This window comes from Xenopus tropicalis, chromosome 4, assembly GCF_000004195.4.
Source record: "Xenopus tropicalis strain Nigerian chromosome 4, UCB_Xtro_10.0, whole genome shotgun sequence".
In the NCBI taxonomy this organism is placed as follows: domain Eukaryota; kingdom Metazoa; phylum Chordata; class Amphibia; order Anura; family Pipidae; genus Xenopus; species Xenopus tropicalis.
This window is the reverse complement of record NC_030680.2, coordinates 705,011-725,210: the sequence shown is the minus strand read 5'-3', so window position 1 is coordinate 725,210 and position 20,200 is coordinate 705,011. Positions and strand designations below refer to the sequence as shown.

The 20,200-nt window shown below is 56.4% G+C and overlaps 1 protein-coding gene across 1 annotated transcript in view; it reads right to left on the bottom strand.

The window, feature by feature from the left end:
• otog (otogelin) overlaps positions 1–20,200 on the bottom strand; it is a 108,153-nt gene that overhangs the window by 68,402 nt on the left and 19,551 nt on the right. Inside the window, exons 13-26 of the mRNA XM_031900650.1 lie at positions 19,558–19,735; positions 18,926–19,050; positions 17,891–18,103; positions 16,866–17,031; positions 16,577–16,651; positions 15,513–15,556; positions 14,713–14,866; positions 11,114–11,221; positions 10,488–10,626; positions 8,340–8,474; positions 7,524–7,670; positions 3,497–3,616; positions 2,817–2,933; positions 2,345–2,501 (exon numbers count right to left, since the gene is read on the bottom strand). Coding sequence (XP_031756510.1) covers positions 2,345–2,501; positions 2,817–2,933; positions 3,497–3,616; positions 7,524–7,670; positions 8,340–8,474; positions 10,488–10,626; positions 11,114–11,221; positions 14,713–14,866; positions 15,513–15,556; positions 16,577–16,651; positions 16,866–17,031; positions 17,891–18,103; positions 18,926–19,050; positions 19,558–19,735 — 1,878 coding nt within the window. The remainder of the gene's footprint in view (positions 1–2,344; positions 2,502–2,816; positions 2,934–3,496; positions 3,617–7,523; positions 7,671–8,339; positions 8,475–10,487; positions 10,627–11,113; positions 11,222–14,712; positions 14,867–15,512; positions 15,557–16,576; positions 16,652–16,865; positions 17,032–17,890; positions 18,104–18,925; positions 19,051–19,557; positions 19,736–20,200) is intronic.

The following is a 20,200-nucleotide window of genomic DNA, read 5'->3' as shown; positions in this document are numbered from 1 at the left end:
CCCCAGCCCTACTCCCAATCTCACCCCCCCCAGCCCTACTCCCAGTCCCACACCCCCCCCAGCCCTACTCCCAGTCCCACACCCCCCCCAGCCCTACTCCCAGTCTCACCCCCCCAGCCCTACTCCCAGTTCCACACCACCCCCCAGCCCTACTCCCAATCTCACCCCCCCCCAGCCCTACTCCAATCTCACCCCCCCAGCCCTACTCCCAGTCTCACCCCCCCCAGCCCTACTCCCAGTCCCACCCCCCCCAGCCCTACTCCCAGTCCCACCCCCCCCCAGCCCTACTCCCAGTCTCACCCCCCCCCAGCCCTACTCCCAGTCCCACCCCCCCCAGCCCTACTCCCAGTCTCACCCCCCCCCAGCCCTACTCCCCAGTCCCACCCCCCCCAGCCCTACTCCCAGTCCCACCCCCCCCCAGCCCTACTCCCAGTCTCACCCCCCCAGCCCTACTCCCAGTCCCACACCACCCCCCAGCCCTACTCCCAATCTCACCCCCCCCCAGCCCTACTCCCAATCTCACCCCCCCCAGCCCTACTCCCAATCTCACCCCCCCCCAGCCCTACTCCCAATCTCACCCCCCCCCAGCCCTACTCCCAGTCCCCCCCCCCCCAGCCCTACTCCCAGTCTCACCCCCCCCAGCCCTACTCCCAGTCTCACCCCCCCCCAGCCCTACTCCCAGTCTCACCCCCCAGCCCTACTCCCAGTCTCACCCCCCCCAGCCCCTACTCCCAGTCTCACCCCCCCCAGCCCTACTCCCAGTCTCACCCCCCCCCCAGCCCTACTCCCAATCTCACCCCCCCAGCCCTACTCCCAATCTCACCCCCCCCCCCCAGCCCTACTCCCAATCTCACCCCCCCCCAGCCCTACTCCCAGTCTCACCCCCCCCAGCCCTACTCCCAGTCTCACCCCCCCCCCCGCCCCAGCCTACTCCCCATCTCACCCCCCAGCCCTACTCCCAGTCTCACCCCCCCCCCAGCCCTACTCCCAGTCTCACCCCCCCAGCCCTACTCCCAGTCTCACCCCCCCCAGCCCTACTCCCAGTCTCACCCCCCCCAGCCCTACTCCCAGTCTCACCCCCCCCCAGCCCTACTCCCAGTCTCACCCCCCCCAGCCCTACTCCCAGTCTCACCCCCCCCCAGCCCTACTCCCAGTCTCACCCCCCCCCAGCCCTACTCCCAGTCTCACCCCCCCCCAGCCCTACTCCCAGTCTCACCCCCCCCAGCCCTACTCCCAGTCTCACCCCCCCAGCCCTACTCCCAGTCTCACCCCCCCCAGCCCTACTCCCAGTCTCACCCCCCCCAGCCCTACTCCCAGTCTCACCCCCCCAGCCCTACTCCCAGTCTCACCCCCCCCAGCCCTACTCCCAGTCTCACCCCCCCCAGCCCTACTCCCAGTCTCACCCCCCCCCCAGCCCTACTCCCAATCTCACCCCCCCAGCCCTACTCCCAATCTCACCCCCCCCCCCCAGCCCTACTCCCAATCTCACCCCCCCAGCCCTACTCCCAGTCTCACCCCCCCCCAGCCCTACTCCCAGTCTCACCCCCCCCCCCAGCCCTACTCCCAATCTCACCCCCCCAGCCCTACTCCCAGTCTCACCCCCCCCCCCCAGCCCTACTCCCAATCTCACCCCCCCAGCCCTACTCCCAGTCTCACCCCCCCCCCAGCCCTACTCCCAGTCTCACCCCCCCCCAGCCCTACTCCCAGTCTCACCCCCCCCAGCCCTACTCCCAGTCTCACCCCCCCCAGCCCTACTCCCAGTCTCACCCCCCCCAGCCCTACTCCAGTCTCACCCCCCCCCAGCCCTGCTCCCAGTCTCACCCCCCCAGCCCTACTCCCAGTCTCACCCCCCCCCCAGCCCTACTCCCAGTCTCACCCCCCCCCCAGCCCTACTCCCAGTCTCACCCCCCCCCAGCCCTACTCCCAGTCTCACCCCCCCCCAGCCCTACTCCCAGTCTCACCCCCCCCCAGCCCTACTCCCAGTCTCACCCCCCCCCAGCCCTACTCCCAGTCTCACCCCCCCCCCAGCCCTACTCCCAGTCTCACAGCCCCCCGCTCAGCTCTGGATTACCCAGCCCCCAACAACCCATTAAATAGTGACTGTTAATTGCACCTTACAGCGCCCCCCCTGGCATTTGCCAGACCCTCGGATTGCCAGTCCGGGCCGGCCCCCACTAACGCTATGGATGTGGCCCTCTGGGGCCCCTGGGTGCCATGGGTTCACCCCTGTTTCTTGAAAATTAGGCATTTTGTCCCTGAGCAGCTGAATGGGGCCCCAGGGCGGTGCAAGGGCCACAGTCTCTCATTCAGCCAAGCCCATTGTGGCCCCCGTATAAATACTCACGGCACAGCCTGGGCGAGCGCCAGTCTACGGGCACCCCTTGTTGGCAGCACTGATGGGCGTAGGCAGAAACGCTGGTGCAGAAACACTCGCAGTCGCCCCCCCGGCTGCAGCCGCACGTGTCCGACAGGCAATTGGAGTAAAACCATGTGACGTCTACCTGCAAGGAGCCAGCGACAGGGGTGAGACTGGGGGGCAAATAACCGCCCCATAATGTTACCCAGAGGGACCAGGACCCAACATTACCCCAATTAAACACAGACATAAAGGGGTTATTGTGAGAGCAACGTGGGCAGCAGCCAGTGGCACCAATGGAGGTTATTGGGCCCCATAGCAAATTCAATTTAGGGCCCAAAAACATCGGTAAGTTCTTTCCTACCACAATATACTGTATTTGCACTTACTGGGCCCCCCCGTGATGGAGGAAGCTCTCCCATTGGTCGGACAAGTAACAAGCTGCAGTTCCCTTACTCACCACTGGGTGGCAGGCCTCAAACACCTCACTCATCAGGATGGCACATTCCTTCTTAGCAAAGGGCTCTCTCAGGGGGTTCATGTTGCAGGGGTTCCTAATGTCTGAGCTGTCAGCGCACTGTGTGGGGGAGGGAACATTTAACCCAATGAGGCCCAAAGTCAATCAGAATGCACATTGCAGGTACCACAATGCACTGCTCTAATGCACCATTAGGCCATTAGGGGAACCAATATATAATCCAGCACAGGCCTATTACAGTCAGGATACCTTTCCCAGCATGCAATAGATATTTCCCAGCATGCAAGAGATATTTCCCAGCATGCAACACAGGCAACCACTCATTAGGTATATATTTCCCAGCATGCAGCATTCAATATAATGTAGTACCACCCCTATCATGCAATGGGCCCGCCCCCAAGTACAATAGCCCATTGGGCACGAGATAATTGCCCGGGGGGCAGAATGACTGCAAAACCTGCAGTTTTATATGATGTTATTTAAAGTGAAATAAAATTGTAATTTATTGCACCGACATTCTCAGCAGAGTGATATTATACTGTATATATATATATATATGGGGGCAATGGGGGCAAGAGATGATCAGAGGGAGGGGCAGAGTGGGGCAATTCTGCTCACTGTTTGCCCCATGTTGGATCCAATACTAACGCCATAGAATTTACCTCCACCGCTGCCCAACTGTTGCCGAATTCCTGGGAGTTGGTCAGGTCGAAGTTATCGGGGGTCCTCATTTCATTTACCGTTTTCAGGTCGAAATTCCCACACAGTCCACTGAGTTCACCCTGGGGGGAGAGAGAGGGGGGGTATGTGGGGGGGCAATAAGGGCTTTATATCTTAGTCTCAGGTGAGTGAGTGTGGGACCGGCCAGACCGGGGGTGAGTGAGTGTAGGACAGGCCAGACCGGGGGTGAGTGAGTGTGGGACAGGCCAGACCGGGGGTGAGTGAGTGTGGGACCGGCCAGACCGGGGGTGAGTGAGTGTAGGACAGGCCAGACCGGGGGTGAGTGAGTGTGGGACAGGCCAGACCGGGGGTGAGTGAGTGTAGGACAGGCCAGACCGGGGGTGAGTGTGGGACAGGCCAGACCGGGGGTGAGTGAGTGTAGGACAGGCCAGACCGGGGGTGAGTGAGTGTGGGACAGGCCAGACCGGGGGTGAGTGAGTGTAGGACAGGCCAGACCGGGGGTGAGTGAGTGTAGGACAGGCCAGACCGGGGGTGAGTGAGTGTAGGACAGGCCAGACCGGGGGTGAGTGAGTGTAGGACAGGCCAGACTGGGGGTGAGTGAGTGTAGGACAGGCCAGACCGGGGGTGAGTGAGTGTAGGACAGGCCAGACCGGGGGTGAGTGAGTGTAGGACAGGCCAGACCGGGGGTGAGTGAGTGTAGGACAGGCCAGACCGGGGGTGAGTGAGTGTAGGACAGGCCAGACCGGGGGTGAGTGAGTGTGGGACAGGCCAGACCGGGGGTGAGTGAGTGTAGGACAGGCCAGACCGGGGGTGAGTGAGTGTAGGACAGGCCAGACCGGGGGTGAGTGAGTGTGGGACAGGCCAGACCGGGGGTGAGTGAGTGTAGGACAGGCCAGACCGGGGGTGAGTGAGTGTAGGACAGGCCAGACCGGGGGTGAGTGAGTGTGGGACAGGCCAGACCGGGGGTGAGTGAGGGTAGGACAGGCCAGACCGGGGGTGAGTGAGTGGGACAGCCAGACGGGGGTGAGTGAGTGTAGGACAGGCCAGACCGGGGGTGAGTGTGGGACAGGCCAGACCGGGGGTGAGTGAGTGTAGGACAGGCCAGACCGGGGGAGTGTGGAGCAACCGGGTGAGTGGTGGGACAGGCCAGACCGGGGGGTGAGTGAGTGTAGGACAGGCCAGACCGGGGGTGAGTGAGTGTGGGACAGGCCAGACCGGGGGTGAGTGAGTGTGGGACAGGCCAGACCGGGGGTGAGTGAGTGTAGGACAGGCCAGACCGGGGGTGAGTGAGTGTGGGACAGGCCAGACCGGGGGTGAGTGAGTGTAGGACAGGCCAGACCGGGGGTGAGTGAGTGTGGGACAGGCCAGACCGGGGGTGAGTGAGTGTGGGACAGGCCAGACCGGGGGTGAGTGAGTGTGGGACAGGCCAGACCGGGGGTGAGTGAGTGTAGGACAGGCCAGACCGGGGGTGAGTGAGTGTAGGACAGGCCAGACCGGGGGTGAGTGAGTGTAGGACTGGCCAGACTGGGGGTGAGTGAGTGTAGGACTGGCCAGACCGGGGGTGAGTGAGTGTAGGACTGGCCAGACCGGGGGTGAGTGAGTGTAGGACAGGCCAGACCGGGGGTGAGTGAGTGTAGGACAGACCGGGGTGAGTGAGTGTGGGACCGGCCAGACCAGGGGTGAGTGAGTGTAGGACTGGCCGGGGTGAGTGTGGGACTGGCCGGGGTGAGTGTGGGACTGGCTGGGGTGAGTGTAGGACTGGCCGGGGTGAGTGTGAGTGTAGGACTGGCCGGGGTGAGTGTGAGTGCGGGATGGACCGGGGTGAGTGTGAGTGTGGGATGGGCCAGGGTGAGTGTGAGTGTGGGACTGGCCGGGGTGAGTGTGGGACTGGCCGGGGTGAGTGTGAGTGTGGGACTGGCCGGGGTGGTTGTGAGTGTGGGACTGGCCGGGGTGAGTGTGGGACTGGCCGGGGTGAGTGTGAGTGTAGGAGTGGCTGGGGTGAGTGTGGGACCGGCTGGGGATGAGTGTGAGTGGGATGGGATGGGGTGAGTGTGAGTGTGGGACTGGCCGGGATGAGTGTGAGTGGGACGGGATGGGGTGAGTGTGGGACTGGCCGGGATGAGTGTGAGTGGGACGGGGTGAGTGTGAGTGTGGGACAGGCCGGAGTGAGACATAGTTGGCTACTGGGAATATATTACAATATAAGGAGGAGGGCAGTTGTGGGAGCTTATTGCCCTATTGGGTGGGGGTCTCCTCTGTGCCCCCCGGGGCTCTTATCTCCCCCTGAGGAGTAAATAAGGGGCAGTAAGTGCACGTGTGGATTCCGCTCATATCCCAGAAACCTAAGAACCAATTCAGTGGGGGCCCCCCTCCCATACAGGGGGGAGAGATCATTCCTGGGCCGGAGCCAATACCCCCCCCCCCCCTGGGGTTTGGGAATTACAGTACAACAGCGCCACCTACAGCCATTACCCAGTCACTGCCCAACATAAAGGCATCACTTCTGTGGGTAACAGGGAAATCTATTAGTTCTGACCCACCCAGAGTCTGCATGTTGCCCCTGTGTGGGGGGGGGCCTTGGGGGCAATTATAACCTACTTGCCTATAGCGCCTCGGGCACAGCTCATTGGCCAGGATTTAAATGTATATCAACAGCCAGCAAATAGCAAAGCCCCTGTACCCTGGCCCAGTAGCCATCACTAGCCCCGGCGCCCCCTGGTGGATAGGGTAATGCTGAGCCCAAATAAAGTGTTGCCCCAGCGCCCCCTGGTGGATAGGGTAATGCTGAGCCCAAATAAAGTGTTGCCCCAGTAGCCATCCCTAGCCCCGGCGCCCCCCGGTGGATAGGGTAATGCTGAGCCCAAATAAAGTGTTGCCCCAGTAGCCCTCACTAGCCCCGGCGCCGGCGCCCCCCGGTGGATAGGGTAATGCTGAGCCCAAATAAAGTGTTGCCCCAGTAGCCCTCACTAGCCCCGGCGCCCCCCGGTGGATAGGGTAATGCTGAGCCCAAATAAAGTGTTGCCCCAGTAGCCCTCACTAGCCCCGGCGCCGGCGCCCCCCGGTGGATAGGGTAATGCTGAGCCCAAATAAAGTGTTGCCCCAGTAGCCCTCACTAGCCCGGCGCCCCCCGGTGGATAGGGTAATGCTGAGCCCAAATAAAGTGTTGCCCCAGTAGCCCTCACTAGCCCCGGCGCCGGCGCCCCCCGGTGGATAGGGTAATACTGAGCCCAAATAAAGTGTTGCCCCAGCAGCCATCACTAGCCCCGGCGCCGGCGCCCCCCGGTGGATAGGGTAATACTGAGCCCAAATAAAGTGTTGCCCCAGCAGCCATCACTAGCCCCGGCGCCGGCGCCCCCCGGTGGATAGGGTAATACTGAGCCCAAATAAAGTGTTGCCCCAGTAGCCATCACTAGCCCCGGCGCCCCCCGGTGGATAGGGTAATGCTGAGCCCAAATAAAGTGTTGCCCCAGTAGCCCTCACTAGCCCCGGCGCCCCCCGGTGGATAGGGTAATGCTGAGCCCAAATAAAGTGTTGCCCCAGTAGCCCTCACTAGCCCCGGCGCCGGTGCCCCCCGGTGGATAGGGTAATACTGAGCCCAAATAAAGTGTTGCCCCAGCAGCCATCACTAGCCCCGGCGCCGGCGCCCCCCGGTGGATAGGGTAATACTGAGCCCAAATAAAGTGTTGCCCCAGCAGCCATCACTAGCCCCGGCGCCGGCGCCCCCCGGTGGATAGGGTAATACTGAGCCCAAATAAAGTGTTGCCCCAGTAGCCCTCACTAGCCCCGGCGCCCCCCGGTGGATAGGGTAATGCTGAGCCCAAATAAAGTGTTGCCCCAGTAGCCATCACTAGCCCCGGCGCCCCCCGGTGGATAGGGTAATGCTGAGCCCAAATAAAGTGTTGCCCCAGTAGCCCTCACTAGCCCCGGCGCCCCCCGGTGGATAGGGTAATACTGAGCCCAAATAAAGTGTTGCCCTTCCGGAGTTTCGTGGCCCCTGATTGGACTCACCTGCCACTGGGGCCCAACTTGCACGTGAATGGTTGTTCTTTGGTCCCAGAGGAGAGTGATCTGTTCTACTGGGAAATGGACAAACGTGAAGAACCCGGCCTGCCAGATATGGATGTTCTGCCTCTTATCCAGGACACTGGCGGCGCTCTGTAGGGGGGGGGAATGGGGGGACGGGGGGGGGGACGGGGGGGTATATTGGTTAGTACATAGCTCATTGTATTCAGTCACAGACTACAAATCCCAGAATAATGTAACATATAATGAAGGGTGAGGCATGCTGGGAGCTGTAGTCCAGCAACATCAGGGTTGGATTCTTAAAGCAATATTGCCCAATAAAACTTTCCCAGCTCTCTAGGGCCAATTAATATGCAAAAGAATCCCCCAATGAGAATCCCAGCTGATGTGAGTAAATCCGGCTCCCTGTTCTCTGTTCCTGCAATTGGAGTTGGGAGCAATAAGCACAGTTTCCCAGCACTGAACAAGTCTGTCCCTTTATCCCCATGTCTGATTCCTGTGCCATATAATGACGGGAAAATGCCATCATTATCTCTATATGTAAGGTACCAGCAAGGGGCCTGACACAGGGAATCAGCATTCTCATTGGTCACTTCTCTTGCATCTATAATGAAGTAGAATTCTCATTGGGGAATTGGTTTCCATGTGTAATTAGGTTTTTCATCAACTTCTATAGAGAACTGGGGGGGGCAGGGGGGGCAGCTTAAATACCCCAGGGCCCCATATAGAAGGAACAAGTGGCCAAGTGGCTAAAGCCAGGACCCGCTGGGCCAGAGTCCGGCATTCGCAGGAGAAAGTTACCGGTTGGCCGGAGTCGTCGTCGAATAAGATGAGTGATTGGCCGACGCTGATGGTGATCAGTTTGCGGCAGATGATTCCCGCGTTGAAGCAATTCACGTTTTCTACAATGACAGAAAAGCTGGTGGGGGATAAACCCTGTAAAACAGCACAAAAAGGGTTAAATGAAATGGTGTGAAACGGGCCCAGTGGCACCCAGGGGAGGGGGCGTCTGTGCCATAGCCCCCCAGCATTGTACCCACTGACTATAAACGGGCCCAGTGGCACCCAGGGGAGGGGGTGTCTGTGCCATAGCCCCCCAGCATTGTACCCACTGACTATAAACGGGCCCAGTGGCACCCAGGGGAGGCGGTGTCTGTGCCATAGCCCCCCAGCATTGTACCCACTGACTATAAACGGGCCCAGCGGCACCCAGGGGAGGGGGTGTCTGTGCCATAGCCCCCCGGCTTTGTACCCACTGACTATAAACGGGCCCAGCGGCACCCAGGGGAGGGGGTGTCTGTGCCATAGCCCCCAGGCTTTGTACCCACTGACTATAAACGGGCCCAGTGGCACCCAGGGGAGGGGGTGTCTGTGCCATAGCCCCCCGGCTTTGTACCCACTGACTATAAACGGGCCCAGTGGCACCCAGGGGAGGGGGTGTCTGTGCCATAGCCCCCCAGCTTTGTACCCACTGACTATAAACGGGCCCAATGGCACCCAGGGGAGGGGGTGTCTGTGCCATAGCCCCCCCGCTTTGTACCCACTGACTATAAACAGGCCCAGTGGCACCCAGGGGAGGGGGTGTCTGTGCCATAGCCCCCCGGCTTTGTACCCACTGACTATAAACGGGCCCAGTGGCACCCAGGGGAGGGGGTGTCTGTGCCATAGCCCCCCGGCTTTGTACCCACTGACTATAAACGGGCCCAGTGGCACCCAGGGGAGGGGGTGTCTGTGCCATAGCCCCCCAGCATTGTACCCACTGACTATAAACGGGCCCAGTGGCACCCAGGGGAGGGGGTGTCTGTGCCATAGCCCCCCGGCTTTGTACCCACTGACTATAAACGGGCCCAGTGGCACCCAGGGGAGGGGGTGTCTGTGCCATAGCCCCCCGGCTTTGTACCCACTGACTATAAACGGGCCCAGTGGCACCCAGGGGAGGGGGTGTCTGTGCAATAGCCCCCCGGCTTTGTACCCACTGACTATAAACGGGCCCAGTGGCACCCAGGGGAGGGGGTGTCTGTGCCATAGCCCCCCGGCTTTGTACCCACTGACTATAAACGGGCCCAGTGGCACCCAGGGGAGGGGGTGTCTGTGCCATAGCCCCCCGGCTTTGTACCCACTGACTATAAACGGGCCCAGTGGCACCCAGGGGAGGGGGTGTCTGTGCCATAGCCCCCCGGCTTTGTACCCACTGACTATAAACGGGCCCAGTGGCACCCAGGGGAGGGGGTGTCTGTGCCATAGCCCCCCGGCATTGTACCCACTGACTATAAACGGGCCCAGTGGCACCCAGGGGAGGGGGTGTCTGTACCATAGCCCCCCGGCTTTGTACCCACTGACTATAAATGGGCCCAGTGGCACCCAGGGGAGGGGGTGTCTGTGCCATAGCCCCCCGGCTTTGTACCCACTGACTATAAACGGGCCCAGTGGCACCCAGGGGAGGGGGTGTCTGTGCCATAGCCCCCCGGCTTTGTACCCACTGACTATAAACGGGCCCAGTGGCACCCAGGGGAGGGGGTGTCTGTGCCATAGCCCCCCGGCTTTGTACCCACTGACTATAAACGGGCCCAGTGGCACCCAGGGGAGGGGGTGTATGTGCCATAGCCCCCCGGCATTGTACCCACTGACTATTAACGGGTCACTGGCACCCGTGCCCCCCCCCATTGGCAGGATCTTTGGTCTCATCCTTTTCCCCCCCACTATTTACCCCTCCTGCCCCCTTCCGGCTCTGTCCATGTTACACTATTTACCCCTCCTGTCCCCTTCTGGCCTCTCCTCCTATTGCCCTTTCTGCCCTTTAGCCCCCTCCCATGAGGTCAGTTTAGGGCCAATCAGAACCCAGGACCTGAGCTTTGGGAAACAGGAAGTGGAAATGACTGATTGCATAGGGGGCCTCCCCAGTTGCCACAGTAACAATGAAGCAGTTACCCCTGGGGCTAATGTTCCTACCTTGACAAGATGGACCTTACAGGCCCCCACGAAATCAAAGGGGAGCCCATCAAAGGTGCGGTAATGGCGGTCCCCGTAGGTGGTGCACATGGAGGGGCAGGGGCGGAAGGTGCACTGGAAGGATCCATGTTGGCAGACACTGGGGGCACAAACAGATTGGGGTGACACACGGTACATACCCAGGGGCACATTCTCCACCAGTTCTCCAGCACCAGTACCACCCATGGCTCCCAGTTTCCCATTGGGATGTGCCACTTGTGCCATCAGGGCTGCCAGGCAGGAGCTGGTCTCTAGCGCCCCCTGGGTCTCTCATGGCGCCATTCCCCCCCCATAAACTCACTCAGGTCCCAGCCCAGGGGAGCCCCACAGGGATATTATAGAGGGGAGACATGGGGGGGCTTCATTGGCATCACAGTGTTTTCTTTACTGTTAGTGCTGCCTGCCCCCTAGTGGCACATTCTGAGTAATACACACAGATATATATATATATATATATATACAGTATATGGGGGGGTGAGTAATACACACAGATATATATATATATATATATACAGTATATGGGGGGGGGGGTAGAACAGAGCAGCCAATGACAGGGGGAGAGATCTCCCAAGCGCAGACAAGCTCACCAGGAATGGCAGGAGGAATTCACCACGTCTCCGGGGAAATATTCCTTGGCTTTCCATGAACAGGGACAGGCGTCCGGCTCAAAGCACTCGTCTCCATGTTTCACCAGCCTGCCAATAGGAATCACAGCTCTGTCAGCTCCGCCCCTAACGCCCCCATGGTACATACCCAACTTTGGGGCAAATCCATCAGTCTGTACAGGATACAATGCAGGAGGAGCCCAAAGCTTGGGGGGATCTCACAGCTCATTAGTTGGGGGACTGGGGTGTTGGATGGATCTGGGGGCCTTACAACTAAGGGAGAGATTATTGGGGTTTGGCCAACGGGCTGAATATCTGTCACCCCAGAAAAACTGGAGAAGGGACCCAGAGAGTCCGGTGTCACCTATTCACTATTAATCATGCATACACACTAACCAATCCCAGCCCAGCCTGCCTTCTCCCTCTAGTCTCCGCCTATTCACTATTAATCATGCATACACACTAACCAATCCCAGCCCTGCCTTCTCCCTCTAGTCTCCGCCTATTCCCTATTAATCATGCATACACACTAACCAATCCCAGCCCTGCCTGCCTTCTCCCTCTAGTCTCTGCCTATTCACTATTAATCATGCATACACACTAACCAATCCCAGCCCTGCCTGCCTTCTCCCTCTAGTCTCCGCCTACTCACTATTAATCATGCATACACACTAACCAATCCCAGCCCTGCCTGCCTTCTCCCTCTAGTCTCTGCCTACTCACTATTAATCATGCATACACACTAACCAATCCCAGCCCTGCCTGCCTTCTCCCTCTAGTCTCTGCCTATTCACTATTAATCATGCATACACACTAACCAATCCCAGCCCTGCCTGCCTTCTCCCTCTAGTCTCCGCCTACTCACTATTAATCATGCATACACACTAACCAATCCCAGCCCTGCCTGCCTTCTCCCTCTAGTCTCCGCCTATTCACTATTAATCATGCATACACACTAACCAATCCCAGCCCTGCCTGCCTTCTCCCTCTAGTCTCTGCCTACTCACTATTAATCATGCATACACACTAACCAATCCCAGCCCTGCCTTCTCCCTCTAGTCTCCGCCTATTCACTATTAATCATGCATACACACTAACCAATCCCAGTCCTGCCTGCCTTCTCCCTCTAGTCTCTGCCTATTCACTATTAATCATGCATACACACTAACCAATCCCAGCCCTGCCTGCCTTCTCCCTCTAGTCTCTGCCTATTCACTATTAATCATGCATACACACTAACCAATCCCAGCCCTGCCTGCCTTCTCCCTCTAGTCTCCGCCTATTCATTATTAATCATGCATACACACTAACCAATCACAGCCCTGCCTGCCTTCTCCCTCTAGTCACTGCCTATTCACTATTAATCATGCATACACACTAACCAATCCCAGTCCTGTCTGGCTGCACCCTAATGAGATGCTGAGGAGTAATTGCTATAGAAGATATGAGCAACGTCTAGTTAAGGTATAACTATAGGGGAGCATTATATGTAGGTGCAACCCCCGTGCCCCCTGCTCCTATTCCCCCATCCCTGATGAATAAGAGAGACATTTCTGGACAATGGAATGTCTCCCCGTGCTGAAACAGTTAATGGGCCGCACTGAGTCTTCCGTGTAATTTTCCTTAAATGAAAAAGTGATGATTTTGTAGGAATGTCTTTAATCTTCTTAGCAGTTATCTGATCCAGCACCCTGGCTGTTATTGCACCCGGGGGTGGGGCAGGAGAATGGCAGCCCCCCCCTGCTCCCCCATGAGAGCCTGGCTTTAGGGCTAAATGCTTAGTATTCCTCACTGATTGGCTTACTATGGGTTCTGTTTCCTACCAGTGTCTAAAAAAGAATATGGCTAGAAATGTTTAGCTGTGGGGTCTGAGCCCCTGTACCAGCCCAACGGCACCAAAGCTCTATAGAAATAAAGCCCCATGCCCCTGAAGATGCCCACAGTAGCTCTCCATCTTTTGCCCAACTACTGCACATGCTCAGTCTGCTCTTGGCTGATGTCACTGAGCTTAGGGAGCGACTCACAATATTCTTCTTTCCCCTGCCTGCTTGCTCTAGTCTCTGCCTGTTCCCTACATGCATACAGGCCAACCAATCACAGTCCTGCCTGGCACTTATCCTTATTGGGTGACTTTCCCAGTATTTACAGACACTGAATTCAGTGCAATTATTTATATACATTATATTCTTACTTACACAAACACAGGTCCCTTTGCTGATACAAACAGCCCCCCCGGGAATACATTCCCCCATTACAAAGGTCTCTCTGTATATAATATAGTGATATATGCACCTTATGGTCTCCCCAATGTACAGAGCATTATTGGCTTTAGTTGTGGGGATACAAACCAATCACTTCTGTCACAGTGTTTATGAAGCAGTTGCATGGGGGTGTGTGTGCATTACACACGGGGAGAGGCCAAACTGTGCCAGTAGGTGTATAGGCAGAACAACATGATATGTCTGTATGGCACCCCCAGTCTGTATGGCACCCCCAGTCTGTATGGCACCCCCAGTCTGTATGGCGCCCCCCAGTCTGTATGGCGCCCCCCAGTCTGTATGGCGCCCCCCAGTCTGTATGGCGTCCCCAGTCTGTATGGCGCCCCCCAGTCTGTATGGCACCCCCAGTCTGTATGGCACCCCCAGTCTGTATGGCGCCCCCCAGTCTGTATGGCGCCCCCCAGTCTGTATGGCACCCCCGGTCTGTATGGCACCCCCGGTCTGTATGGTGCCCCCGGGCTGTATGGCGCCCCCCGTCTGTATGGAACCCCCAGTCTGTATGGCACCCCCAGTCTGTATGGCACCCCCAGTCTGTATGGCACCCCCCGTCTGTATGGCACCCCCCGTCTGTATGGCACCCCCAGTCTGTATGGCACCCCCAGTCTGTATGGAACCCCCAGTCTGTATGGAACCCCCAGTCTGTATGGCACCCCCAGTCTGTATGGAACCCCCAGTCTGTATGGCACCCCCGGGCTGTATGGCACCCCCGGGCTGTATGGCACCCCCCGTCTGTATGGCACCCCCAGTCTGTATGGCACCCCCAGTCTGTATGGAACCCCCAGTCTGTATGGAACCCCCAGTCTGTATGGCACCCCCAGGCTGTATGGCACCCCCAGTCTGTATGGCACCCCCGGGCTGTATGGCACCCCCAGTCTGTATGGCACCCCCAGTCTGCTCAGCAATCCCTCGCTTTGTATTGTGTTCTGGTTGTGCTGTAACTCTCAGCTTAGCAGTCTCTACAGAGGTTGAAAGAAAGCTTAATTATAGATGCAGGAGAAGTGACCAATGAGAATGCTGATTCCCTGTGTCAGGCCCCTTGCTGGTACCTTACATATAGAGATAATGATGGCATTTTCCCTTCATTATAGATGCAGGAGAAGTGACCAATGAGAATGCTGATTCCCTGTGTCAGGCCCCTTGCTGGTACCTTACATACAGAGATAATGAGGCCATTGGAGCTGCCCCACTCCCCGGGGCCCACATAGTGAAATTAGCAGCGTCATTGGATACAGAGACCATTAACCTGTGCGCGGCCCATTGGGCCCAGTACGTCACATGACAGTCAGGGGTAGGAAGACTTACCCTTTAGGGCAGACGCAGCCTGAGAGGCAGGGCAGATGGGCCGACATTGTCAGGTTCAGGAGCTGATTCTCACAGGTCCGTTCCCGGCTCAGTTCTGCAGGGAGTTCTGGGCGGCTGCAGTTATAGTAGATCTGCCCGGCGGGACACGCGTGTACTGGGAGAGAGGGGGCAGTGTGAGCGCCGGGGCACCTACAGTAGCCCCTCTACTGGGCAACTTCTACTGAGTGTGAGTGTGTGAGTGAGTGTGAGTGAGTGTGTGAGTGAGTGTAAGTGTGTGAGTGTGTGAGTGAGTGAGTGTGTGAGTGAGTGAGTGTAAGTGTGTGAGTGAGTGTAAGTGTGTGAGTGAGTGTGTGAGTGAGTGTGTGAGTGAGTGAGTGTAAGTGTGTGAGTGAGTGTGTGAGTGAGTGTGTGAGTGAGTGAGTGTGAGTGAGTGTGTGAGTAAGTGTGAGTGTGTGAGTAAGTGAGTGTAAGTGTGTGAGTGAGTGAGTGTGTGAGTGAGTGTGTGTGTGTGTGTGAGTGTGTGAGTGTGTGAGTGTGTGAGTGAGTGTGTGTGTGAGTGTGTGAGTGTGTGAGTGTGTGAGTGTGTGTGTGTGAGTGTGTGAGTGTGTGAGTGTGTGAGTGTGTGAGTGAGTGAGTGTGTGAGTGTGTGTGTGTGAGTGTGTGAGTGTGTGAGTGAGTGTGTGTGTGTGTGAGTGAGTGAGTGAGTGAGTGTGTGAGTGAGTGTGTGAGTGAGTGTGTGTGTGTGTGAGTGAGTGAGTGAGTGAGTGTGTGAGTGAGTGGATACATGGCACTGCCCTTACCCACGGTGCTGCTCTCACAGTTCATGATGCCATCCTTACAGAGGCTGAAAGAAACAGACAAGGCTGGTGTTATGGTTGAACGTGATGGACGTATGTCTTTTTTCGACCCAACTTACTATGTTACTATGTTACTATGTTACTATGTTACTATGTTACTATGTTACTATGAGATACAGCATGGCAGTGCCAGTCAGAATATTGGCATGCGCACAACTGATGCCACCCCTAGTACAGTAATAGGATATTGTCTGTGTGTGTGTGGGGGCGGGGGGGTTGGTTACACAGAGGTTCTCCAATAAGGAATTTTAACACCACACGGTTGTTAGGGTCACACCCACAAATAAAACAATATATTTATCAGTTATTTACAGGCAGGAGGTTCCTGTAATGATTTCTGAGTCTTTTGTGGGGCAATTGTCCAGCTCTGGTTACTGGGAGATTAGTATATATATATATATATTACACAGCTACATACGTGTATATGGGGGGGGCTCTTACCATTTGCCCAGGGAGGTTATGATTAGTATATATATATATATATTACACAGCTACATACGTGTATATGGGGGGGGCTCTTACCATTTGCCCAGGGAGGTTATGATTAGTATATATATATATATTACACAGCTACATACGTGTATATGGGGGGGGGGGCTCTTACCATTTGCCCAGGGAGGTTATGATTAGTATATATATATATATTACACAGCTACATACGTGTATATGGGGGGGGCCTTACCATTTGCCCAGGGAGGTTATGATTAGTATATATATATATATATATTACACAGCTACATACGTGTATATGGGGGGGGGGGGCTCTTACCATTTGCCCAGGGAGGTTATGATTAGTATATATATATATATTACACAGCTACATACGTGTATATGGGGGGGCTCTTACCATTTGCCCAGGGAGGTTATGATTAGTATATATATATATATTACACAGCTACATACGTGTATATGGGGGGGGCTCTTACCATTTGCCCAGGGACGTTATGATTAGTATATATATATATATTACAGAGCTACATACGTGTATATGGGGGGGGGGCTCTTACCATTTGCCCAGGGACGTTATGATATTCTCTCCGGGATTATAGTGAATTCCTTGGAAGTAACAGGGACACTCGCTCCTGAAAGGATAAAAGGTCCATTAAACCCCCCACTCTCAGCGTGCAGGAGATTTATTGGGCAATATTGCTTTAAGAATCCAACCCTGATGTTGCTGGACTACAGCTCCCAGCATGCCTCACCCTTCATTATCTGTTACATTATTCTGGGATTTGTAGTCCAGTAACGCTGGGTTGCGCCGGGTTTAGTTCCCCTTTAAAGGACAAACCCCCTTACCGTTGCACACATCTGTGGGAGTTGGTATGGAGGTACATTCCGGGGGGGCAGGCGCAGCCCTCGGCACACTCCCCGTTACACGTCTCTGGCACAGACAGGGCCTGGCAGGTCCGGCCGCAGGAGCTCACACAGGTTCCGTACTGCAGGCTTTCCTCACAGGGGATCACTGCCGGAACAACATGATACGGGAATAAGAGCCCCCCAACAGCCCCCCAAGGCAACGTCACGAACCCCACTAACTGTATTGTTGCTTTCCCTGCCATCCATCTCCCCTATAAGCCCCCCATAAGCCCCATAGATGCCCCCAGCCATTATACAGCCACACGTTCCTATTACTGCAGCTGTGCATTTCCCTAACTCCAAACTAGAGTGTCAGCTCTTCATGCAAGGATTCATTGGCCGTGCATGGGCCACACTCCTTTCTCTCCTGAGCTGATGGATTTAATACAAAGCCCCCCATTTTCCACTTGTGTATGAAGTCTGGAGAGCTGCACCCCCTTATGGTGCAGCCGTGAAGGTGCCAGCCCCCCATACAGGGAGACCCTTGGGGCAACAAGTAATGTATGATTTATTTAGCCCCCGTACAGGGTAAGGGTATATATGAAGCCCAGTGACCAGGGTCGGACTGGGGGGTGCAGGGCCCACTAGGGCTCCCACCCCTGGGTCCCCCACCCAACGCCCTCCCCTGAGCTCCCCTGGGGCCCACCAGGATTTTCCCAGTGTCCCGGCGGCCCAGTCGGACCCTGCCAGTGACAAACCCATAGAAGTCTGATTCATGGAATTCTTCTTATATAGCATTTGGCCAGTGGCAATCAGATTAGTAGCCCCCCTAGCCAGGCCGGCTGGAGTGCAGGGGTAGGGAGAGTCTAGGTGCCCCAATCCCAGGTAGGATTTTGCTTTCTATATACCCTCCTTTAGGGCAATATCTGGAGTTAGTTACACACACCTTACACGTAGTAGGAACAGCCTGCAGTACTATTACTATTTGCCCCAGTAAGTCAGTGGCCCACGTGGCCTGTACGTACCACAGTCGGAGACGTTGGATCTGAAGTCGATGTGGACCCCATAGCGGCGGCACTGGTGGGAGTAGTGTGCCAGGGCGGAGCACATACAGGCCAGGCCGCACTTACACGTGTCCCCCCGGCACATCTCGTAGTAGGACACGGGGCTGAGGAAGGGGTGGCAGGGGGCAAATGGCTCCTTGGTCAGGATACTGCAGCTCTCCGAGGCATAGGCGGCTGGGAAGGGAAAAAGATATGGGCAATAGGGGTAATTGGCAGTAAGTGAGTAAGGCTGATGCCCCACGGAGAGCGTTAGTTGCCCCCCAATAGATCTCCTGTGGGCAACGTGATGCAAAGGCCTTTCCAGCGGCGGCTCCTATTGTTGCTGGGCATCAGAGCGGGTAGTTGCCCATGATAGATCTCTGCTATTGGGGGCAACTAATATCCTCTGTGGGCATCAGCCTTGGGGCAGAGAGCTCCTTGGTCAGGATACTGCAACTCTCGGGGGCATAGGCGGCTGTGAGGGGAAAAGCCTCGTTACACGGGGCAGATAGATATGTATGGGCATTAGTATGAGTAAGGCTGATGCCCCACGGAGCAGGTTGGTTGCCCCCCAATAGATCTCCTGTGGGCAACGTGATGCAAAGGCCTTTCCAGCGGCGGCTCCTATTGTTGCTGGGCATCAGAGCGGTCAGTTGCCCATGATTGATCTCTGCTATTGGGGGCAACTAACATCCTGCGTGGGCATCAGCCTTGGGGCAGAGAGCTCACACTCCACCATATAAAGAACATACTAATCCCAGGGATTCCCACGGTGCAACTTGCAATAAAACTCAATGACCGACACCGGATCGTTACTTCCCTGACTTTCATATTCCAAGACAATTTGCAATTGGTCTTCATTTTTTTTTTTAATTTGAGAATGATTTTGCATTTTCCTCAGCGGCTGTCTGGTTGCTAGGGTCTTCTTTAGTCTAGCAACCATGCAGTGGTTTGAATGGGGGACTGCAGTAGGAATAGGGTTGGGATGTAACAGTAACTATAATAATTGCCCCTTACCTGCTTGTAGATGGACGTCGCAGGGGTCGAGCGGGGAAGGGAAGAGGTCGGAGGCGCAGGCGGAGGAAGTCTTCCAGGCGTTCCCAAAGAGCTGCGGGGTCCCCTCCGGCACCCCCACCGGGGAACTGCGCCACAATCATACGCGTTATACAATATGGCCGCCGGCTCCGCCCCATTCATACAGATATTCATATAATAAATCATATAATAAAGCTACCCAGCATGCCTAGGGGCACGTATAAACATATGGGACATGGTGCCAGGGAGAGGGGCATTGCATGCTGGGACATTGGCCCTACTGTATGTATCCCATGGGCATTGCATGCTGGGACATTGGCCCTACTGTATGTATCCCATGGGCATTGCATGCTGGGACATTGGCCCTACTGTATGTATCCCGTCTGTGCCCGGGGGAGAGGGGCATTGCATGCTGGGACATTGGCCCTACTGTATGTATCCCATGGGCATTGCATGCTGGGACATTGGCCCTACTGTATGTATCCCATCTGTGCCCGGGGGTGAGGGGCATTGCATGCTGGGACATTGGCCCTACTGTATGTATCCCATGGGCATTGCATGCTGGGACATTGGCCCTGCTCTATGTATAGAGAATACTCGGCCCAGGAGCTTACAGGAAATCATCCTGCAGGTTCTCATTGAAGGTCCCGCAGAGCCCGATGGTGTCGCCCTGCCATCGCCCGGCCAGTTGGACGTAGAGTCTCAGCCCCTCCCGGTCGTAGCGAATCTGCAGCCCAATGTCCGTCTTCACCTGCACAAACACCGACGAGAGGCTCCTCACCTCAAACACATCTGTAGGGAGAGTGAGTGTGAGTGAGTGTGAGTGTGAGAGAGAGAGTGAGTGAGTGTGAGTGAGTGTGAGTGATTGTGAGAGAGTGAGTGTGAGAGTGAGTGTGAGTGTGAGAGAGAGAGAGAGTGAGTGTGAGTGAGTGAGTGTGAGTGATTGTGAGAGAGTGAGTGTGAGAGTGAGTGTGAGAGTGAGTGTGAGAGTGAGAGTAAGTGTGAGTGAGTGTGAGAGAGTGAGTGTGAGAGTGAGTGTGAGAGTGAGTGATTGTGAGAGAGTGAGTGTGAGAGTGAGTGTGAGTGTGAGTGTGAGAGTGAGTGTGAGTGAGTGTGAGAGTGAGTGTGAGTATGAGTGAGAGTGAGTGTGTGTGTGAGAGTGAGTGTGAAAGTAAGTGTGAGAGTGAGTGTGAGAGAGTGAGTGTGAGAGAGTGTGAGAGTGAGTGTGAGTGAGTGTGAGAGTGAGTGTGAGAGTGA